Source organism: Oncorhynchus gorbuscha, unplaced genomic scaffold, assembly GCF_021184085.1.
Source record: "Oncorhynchus gorbuscha isolate QuinsamMale2020 ecotype Even-year unplaced genomic scaffold, OgorEven_v1.0 Un_scaffold_585, whole genome shotgun sequence".
NCBI lineage: Eukaryota > Metazoa > Chordata > Actinopteri > Salmoniformes > Salmonidae > Oncorhynchus > Oncorhynchus gorbuscha.
Window position 1 is genome coordinate 372,000 of NW_025745419.1, and position 8,913 is coordinate 380,912.

General features: G+C 46.1%; 1 protein-coding gene across 1 annotated transcript; it reads right to left on the bottom strand.

Annotated features, from left to right (window-relative positions):
• Nucleotides 1–1,595: 1,595 nt before the first annotated feature.
• On the bottom strand, nt 1,596–4,745 carry LOC124018872 (myeloid-associated differentiation marker-like). The gene is made up of 2 exons (XM_046334181.1): nt 3,924–4,745; nt 1,596–2,908 (listed from the first exon to the last, which is right to left on the bottom strand). The coding sequence occupies exons 1-2, from the start codon at nt 4,188–4,190 to the stop codon at nt 2,321–2,323; spliced, it is 855 nt and encodes a 284-aa protein (XP_046190137.1). The 5' UTR covers nt 4,191–4,745; the 3' UTR covers nt 1,596–2,320.
• Nucleotides 4,746–8,913: the final 4,168 nt, after the last annotated feature.

Below are 8,913 nucleotides of genomic sequence, written 5' to 3' on the forward strand. Positions count from 1 at the left end.
GTTTGTTCAGTTTAATGTTCCTAACTTGACTTAAGCTCTTTTTTGACACTTGATGGCTATTGACTAATATCCTCATCCATGTTCTTGAGAAAGGGAGAGAAAGAGATGGAGGGAAGGGGAGGAGTGGTAGGCAAAGGATTTGTAGAGGAACTATTCTGTTTCCACTGAAAATGGAAATCGAATAATGTTCTGGTTGATAAAGATAATATGATATCAAATCAAACTTTATTTGTCACATGAGCCGAATACAACAACTGTAGACCTTACCGTGAAATGCTTAATTACTTATATGCATACTACTGCCCCAGTTCAGAGTGTACCATACCAACTTTGAATGTAACACTAGATTTTTGGAATCATTTACAAAATGTACTGTATTACATTTGGATTCACTGGTGCCACTAGGGCAGTTTAACACAATAATGAAAAATGACCGAGATGTACAATTGTTTTGATTAATTGACTCTACTGCCAATGTTTGTCTATGGAGATTGCATGGTGGTGTCAACAGCAGCAGCTGTCTCAGCTGAAGGACAATGATCCCTTTAAATATTGTCAGTGCATTGCCTAACTCCCTCTCACTGTTATACACCCTCATATTCTTCCTCCTTCTCCTCTCTCTATATACTTCTCCTTCTATCTCACTCTCCCTCTTCTCTCTCTCTCTCCCACTCTCACTTCTCCCTCTCTCTATATCTGCCTCATCCATTTTTCACTTTTACCTCCCTCTTGATCTGTGCCAAGGAGACAGCAACAACATAACTTAATTTCTCTTTTGAACAAATCAATAATCCCTGTCAAAGGTTGCAAGACAGAAGAAAAGATGTGGACATAAAAGACCTTGACTTCATTACCATAATCAGATCAGGAACCTCCATCATTCTGTTGGCTTCTGTTTTGGAACAATGATTCTTCATTCGTCACTTAACTTAATTTCTCTCATGAAGAAAGGAATAACCCCTGCCATATGTATCACAAAACAAAGTGTGGGCATGAGAGGCCTTGACATCATTACCATAAACAGATCACCAACCACAATTATTCTGCTGTCTTTTTAGAAATTATCATTAGTTTAGCAGCCTCAGAATGGGCCAATATGTTCCCTATCAAATCGAATCTGTGGTAAGCCACGGTCCGTGAGGGATTCAGATGCTGCCTGTGTAAGAGAGTGATGTCATCCAGGTGGGACGGAGCGGAGTGTGGTTGAGACTTATCTCGCTGTCGGCTTCCCCGCCGCACTCAGCAAACACAGAAAGAGACATGAAAGCAAAGCCCTGGGCTGGACTTCGACATCCCATGCCATTTCATCCAATGGGCCTCTCATAGCAGACACACCCTAGCAAATAGGGGGAGGGAGGGAGCGTTGCTGAATGTCCTTTAACAGTGTTGTAGAAAGAGAATAGGTGTTAAGCAAATGTTTTCTTTATTTTATTGTTATATAACATTATTAAAACAATTTGAACACGTCAGCTAAATGTCAATAGTTGTGTTTTACTTATTTACTTATTTACCTGAATTCTGTCATGTCTGTCTGGATTGCATGTTTGTCAGGATTAGAGAGAGAGAGAGAGAGAGAGAGAGAGAGAGAGAGAGAGAGAGAGAGAGAGAGAGAGAGAGAGAGAGAGAGAGAGAGAGAGAGAGAGAGAGAGAGAGAGAGAGAGAGAGAGAGAGAGAGAGAGAGAGAGAGATGTGATAGCCGACAACTGCATAGCAGATCTGTTTTTATTTGGGCCATGACGAAGGTGTAACATCGTTGGAGCTGTGAAATCAGTAAAACCAATGACCTGCTATGCAGTTGTGGGTTATCGGGGGTTAACGCTGAACTGATTGAATCAAGGCCAGAGAGACAGAGATGAAATGGAGAACAGAATATGAGAATAAAATGAACATATCAAGAACAGCTCTTTGATCTTTCTATTCACTTTGATTACAGCCCATGTGGACTGCGTAGGGCGCACTGCAGAGTTCCTTGTGTATTTTAAAGACGGGAAGACAAAATATACATTGAATCTACGCACGGATCCAAGCATTCAGAACATTCTTATCCACCTCATGGTTTGTGAATTGCTAGCAGTACTATAACCCCATTTTTTCAATGAAGAAGCATTATCATTCACAATGTAATCTTGCCCAGTAAAACGGTTATTATCCACCATACAGAGACGTTCTCCCAATACCAATTAGTGTTCCAAAAAAACAGCATGGTTACAGTTTGCTGTATTCATACAAAAGCAAAGTTCAGTCTGTTGTTTAAGATCCGGCAAGGTGTTTCGGGGCCAGTTCTCAGGTTGGGTAAGGTGGGTGACCTTTGACCTTTGTCCTAAGCCGGGGTGACGAAGAACACCAGCCTGAAAGAGTAGACCGTGTCCACAATGTAAACAACAAGGTTGAAACAGGTCATGAACGCCACTACAACCTGGTTATCCCAGTAGCAGTTGCGGCCACACCCGTTGGGTCTGCTGTGGTTGTTCTGGAAGCTATAGAGAGGCCATATCACCACGCACGTCATGTACATCAGCACGGCCAGCACGTTGTAGCCCGTCAGCACCTTGTCGAATGGGAACGGGAAGAGCGACAGCAGGCGGCAGATAGTAAAGAGGATGATGATGAGGGCGAAGATGAAACATAGCGAATAGACCGCCACGCACCACTGGAGCCCTGGGAACCGCGAGTAGGAGCCATGGTCCAGAGAGATGAAGATGATGCAGGCCACGAAGGCCTCGAGGACCTTGAGGAGGCCCGGGACGGTGGAGAGGAAGCCGCTGATCTCGCCGGGTTTGGCCCGGATCAGGCCCACCTCCGTGGCGTACAAGGGGAAGGCCAGACAGGAAATGACGGTGGCGGCGATCTGCTTCCCGCAGGAGACACACGTGAAGAAGGTGGGGTAGATGATGGAGGCAGCCAGCACCTGTTAAAGCCCAAGACAATAGATGATGATGGTGGATGAATAACAGCAATGGAATTGAATAAACAACATCAAAGTTTGAAGATAATAACATGGAATGTCAGTGGACTTAATTGACTCATTAAAGTTGTCAAAGTTCTATGCGTATCACCTGCTACTTCTACTTAATCTACTACCAATGTAGCTCCTACTCAATAAACCATTCCAAAATATTGGCAAAGCTACAGGAACTCCAACGCACACCTTATTAATGGTTAAAGCCTTTCCTTTAATTGCATTTATCCAATTTTCTCACTGATCTGACTAGAGGTGATATATGGACTACACTAGAGAAAAAGATAGATTAGCTGCCTTGCTGTTGTGACATACTGAAGATGAGATCATCACTTTGATCAATAACTTGTTCTAGTTCAGTGGAACTAGCAATTAGAAATGACTATTACTACATCAGTATCTGCTGGCGTCTATGTCTCAGTATAAGTTCATTCGCAATTAGTGTGAGAGTAAATGTATGCACACGACTAGCGATTGCTGCCATTGTTGGATTGACCAACAACTCTAAGTGGTACTAAAATATTGCATGTTTCATTTAACCACTTTATGTACCGTATGATAACAACAACTGTCTGATCAAGGTCCAGGGCTCATACTCACTATATAAGGGAGAAATATATTTATAAAAAAGTAAGTAGCCTTATCTCGGCCAGAACGGCCCGTAGGTGCTGGAACCTAACTCCTGTTTCGGAAGCATGAAGCAGTGTGATGTACAAGTACACCTCCTCGAACAGAAGTCTAATCTATGGCAGGGAAGATTGATGTGTAATTTCCCAAAAATCACCTTTTAAATTGATTTACAATTACACAAAAGTAAACTATACACATCTCTACTCTAGTTTTCAATGCTTATATTGTCTCAAATGTAACTGTCACACATTGACACTAATAAGTAGGTATGTTATATGGATTCTACCCCTTGTAGTCTAACCCAAAGACAAAAGACGCCGTGGACGTTACCCACCATGAGCGTGGACAGCATGGCAAAGGCGGTGGTGAAGTCATCCCAGGAGATGGGCACCCGGGCATGGAGGGTGGTGAACTCCATGATGAGGATGAGGAGGGTGACTAAGCAACAGAAGACCCAGGTGAACATGCACCAGGCCCAGTAGGATGAGCCGAAGTGACCCACCGAGGCCACCAGGCTGAAGGAGATACAGGTGAGGACCACCTCCAGCATTCTCACGATGCCCACGGGCACCGTCAGGGTCCGCGTGTCCAGGGTCACCATGGCGATGCTAGTTCTGGTCAAATCCGGCTGTCGAGTACAGTACTGTACGGCGGTTGTACCTTTTAACCTACTCAAACCGATTGTAGATGTCTATTTTTTGTTTTCTCACCAAGTTTTTTGTTCACTGTTGATGTCTTGGCAGTTTGATCTCTCGTCCACTTCTTTGGACAGCTCTCTCTCTCTGAGCTCCCCCTGCCTCCTCTCCCTGACTTGACTCAAAAACGAGTTTTTCTCTACTTGTCACACCTCTCTCTGACACTCTCTGTCAGTCTCTTCAGGCTTCTGGCTTCTTCTCTTCCTCTCCTCTTCCTGTATGGAATCCTCCTGTATCTGATACTCCTGTATGGAATCCTCCTGTATCTGATACTCCTGTATGTGATCCTCCTGTATCTGATACGCCTGTATGTGATCCTCCTGTATCTGATACTCCTGTATGTGATCCTCCTGTATCTGATACTCCTGTATGGAATCCTCCTGTATCTGATACTCCTGTATGTGATCCGCTGTAAAGTCTGGACTGCTCTGACAGGGCCACGGTACTGTAGGAATGCAGAGAAGGGTGTAGACTGTTTGCCACTTCCTCTGCTACCTTATCAGGCCTTCCTCAAATGGTACTCAGGTGAATGTTTGATTATAGGCTTTTGTGTGTGTGTGTGTGTGTGTGTGTGTGTGTGTGTGTGTGTGTGTGTGTGTGTGTGTGTGTGTGTGTGTGTGTGTGTGTGTGTGTGTGTGTGTGTGTGCGTGCGTGCGTGCGTGCGTGCGTGCGTGCGTGCGTGCGTGCGTGCGTGCGTGCGTGTGCGTGCGTGTGTGTGTGTCAAGCCCCGGATGTCAATGCTGTGTGATTATGAAATAGGGTGTAGTTGGTCACCCTTTTCTTATCAGTAAAAGTGAATAATACCTCAGTTATTTAAGTAGTACATATACTGAGCTGATCTTGCTGTGTATTATACCATAGCCTACTGTATAATGTATACGATACGATATACTTCATTGTCCAGTTACATTCATTTCATGACGTCAGCATACAAATACACTAACACAACACAATATATTACATGCAGTACAGAAACACTGGAAAGCACACAAGTCACACATTTACGTTTTCACATATTCAGTCTCTGCAGTCTACTGTCCGACCATGTATTGTGTCTACATCTGTCCTATGTCCCACTGTTCAGCATCCTATATCTGTCCTATGTCTCACTTTTCAACATCCAACATCTGTCCTATGTCTCACTGTTCAGCATCCTACATCTGACCTATGTCTCACTGTTCAGCATCCTACATCTGTCCTATGTCCCACTGTTCAGCATCCTACATCTGTCCTATATCCCACTGTTCAGCAGCCTACATCTGTCCTATGTCCCGCTGTTCAGCATTCTACATCTGTCCTATGTCCCACTGTCCAGCATTCTACATCTGTCCTATGTCTCACTGTTCAGCATCTACATCTGTCCTATGTCCCACTGTTCAGCATTCTACATCTGTCCTATGTCTCACTGTTCAACATTCTACATCTGTCCTATGTCTCACTGTTCAGCATCCTACATCTGTCCTATGTCCCACTGTTCAGCATCCTACATCTGTCCTATGTCCCACTGTTCAGCATCCTACATCTGTCCTATGTCCCACTGTTCAGCATCCTACATCTGTCCTATGTCCCACTGTTCAGCATCCTACATCTGTCCTATGTCCCACTGTTCAGCATCCTACATCTGTCCTATGTCTCACTTTTCAACAGCCTACATCTGTCCTATGTCTCACTGTTCAGCAGCCTACATCTGTCCTATGTCTCACTGTTCAGCAGCCTACATCTGTCCTATGTCTCACTGTTCAGCATCCTACATCTGTCCTATGTCCCACTGTTCAGCATTCTACATCTGTCCTATGTCCCACTGTTCAGCAGCCTACATCTGTCCTATGTCCCACTGTTCAGCATTCTACATCTGTCCTATATCCCACTGTTCAGCATTCTACATCTGTTCTATGTCCCACTGTTCAGCATTCTACATCTGTCCTATATCCCACTGTTCAGCATTCTACATCTGTCCTATGTCCCACTGTTCAGCATTCTACATCTGTCCTATGTCCCACTGTTCAGCATCCTACATCTGTCCTATGTCCCACTGTTCAGCATCCTACATCTGTCCTATGTCCCACTGTTCAGCATCCTACATCTGTCCTATGTCCCACTGTTCAGCATTCTACATCTGTCCTATATCCCACTGTTCAGCATTCTACATCTGTCCTATGTCCCACTGTTCAGCATTCTACATCTGACCTATGTCCCACTGTTCAGCATTCTACATCTGTCCTATGTCCCACTGTTCAGCATTCTACATCTGTCCTATGTCCCACTGTTCAGCATTCTACATCTGTCCTATGTCCCACTGTTCAGCATTCTACATCTGTCCTATATCCCACTGTTCAGCAGCCTACATCTGTCCTATGTCCCGCTGTTCAGCATTCTACATCTGTCCTATGTCCCACTGTCCAGCATTCTACATCTGTCCTATGTCCCACTGTTCAGCATTCTACATCTGTCCTATGTCCCACTGTTCAGCATTCTACATCTGTCCTATATCCCACTGTTCAGCATTCTACATCTGTCCTATGTCCCACTGTTCAACATCCTACATCTGTCCTATGTCCCACTGTTCAGCAGCCTACATCTGTCCTATGTCTCACTGTTCAGCAGCCTACATCTGTCCTATGTCTCACTGTTCAGCAGCCTGATGGCTGATGGAATTAAACTTGTCCTGTTCCTATTCTTGCTGAACCTATTATTCCTTCCGGAGGCCAGCAGCTCAGAACATTGGGTAGGATTGTGTGTAGGGTCATTTATGGTGTGCTTGTCCTTGTCTATCATAGAGGCCCTGAAGCCCCCTGCACGGCAATCCACATTGCTTGGACCCCAGTTATACAGTCCTCCTGAGGATACCCATATTAGCCACTGACAGTCCAGCGTACCAGGCCAGGAAACATAAAGTCAACACACTCTCTACATGACAGATGTTGTTGGTATTTTTTATTCATGTTCTGGGTGTTGGCATTAAAATATAGTGTGCTGTCCTTGATGGTTCCCAGGTACTTCAAACTCCCCACTCTCTCTTCGTGTTCACCACCCAGGACTAGGTGGCTCACTGGGTCTGCCTTCCACCAGAAATCAATGACATTGGGGATAGGGTTGGTGTAAGTTCTGCTAGGACATTGTGGATAGGGATGGTGTAAGTTCTGCTAGGGCATTGTGGATAGGGATGGTGTAAGTTCTGCTAGGACATTGTGGATAGGGATGGGGATGGTGTAAGTTATGCTAGGACATTATGGATAGGGATGGGATGGTTTAAGTTCTGCTAGGACATAATGGATAGAGATAGGGATGGTGTAAGTTCCCCTAGGACATTATGGATAGGGATGGTGTACGTTATGCTAGGACATTATGGATAGGGATGGGGATGGTGTAAGTTCTGCTAGGACATTATGGATAGAGATAGGGATGGTGTAAGTTCCCCTAGGACATTATGGATAGGGATGGTGTACGTTATGCTAGGACATTGTGGATAGGGATGGTGTAAGTTCTGCTTGGACATTGTGGATAGGGATGGTGTAAGTTCTGCTAGGACATTGTGGATAGGGATGGTGTAAGTTCTGCTAGGACATTGTGGATAAAGATGGGTATGGTGTAAGTTCTGCTAGGACATTGTGGATAGGGATGGTGTAAGTTCTGCAAGGACATTGTGGATAGGGATGGTGTAAGTTCTGCAAGGACATTGTGGATAGAGATGGTGTAAGTTCTGCTAGGACATTGTGGATAGGGATGGTGTAAGTTCTGCTAGGACATTGTGGATAGGGATGGTGTAAGTTCTGCAAGGACATTGTGGATAGAGATGGGGATGGTGTAAGTTCTGCTAGGGCATTGTGGATAGAGATGGGGATGGTGTAAGTTCTGCTAGGGCATTGTGGATAGAGATGGGGATGGTGTAAGATAGGGATGTAAGATAGGGATGATGTAACGTGACAGCCCCCTGTTCAGCAGGAAGTCCAGCATCCACAAGGTAAGGCTAGGGTCCACCAGGTGGTGGTCCACCTGCCTGGGTGGCAAGGTTGGGGTCCACCTGCCTGGGTGGTAAGGCTGGGGTCCACCAGGTGGTGGTCCACCCGCCTAGGTGGCAAGGTTGGAGTCCACCAGGTGGTGGTCCACCTGTGTGGGTGGTAAGGCTGGGGTCCACTCGGTGGTGGTCCACCCACCTGGGTGATAAGGCTCGGGTGGTCCACCTGCCTGGGTGGTAAGGCTGGTGTCCACCAGGTGGTGGTCCACCCGCCAGGTTCGGGTACACCAGGTGGTGGTCCACCCACCTGGGTGGTAAGGGGGTCTTACCTTGTGGGGTCCACCCCTTGGGTGGTAAGGTTACACCAGGTGGTGGTCCACCCCAGGTTAGGGTCTTACCTGGGGTGGTGGTAACCTGGGTGGTAAGACTAGAGTCACCTGGCTCCACCTGCCTGGGTGGTAAGGCTGGTGTCCACAGGTGGTGGTCCACCCGCCATACACCAGGTGGTGGTCCAAAATAGGGTTTGGGGTCCACCCGCATGTCACCAGGTGGTGGTCCACCCACATAGGTGGTAAGGTTAGGGTCTTACCTTGTGGGGTCCACCTGCCTGGGTGGTAAGGTTGGAGTCCACCAGGTGGTGGTCCACCTGTGTGGGTGGTAAGGCTGGGGTCCAC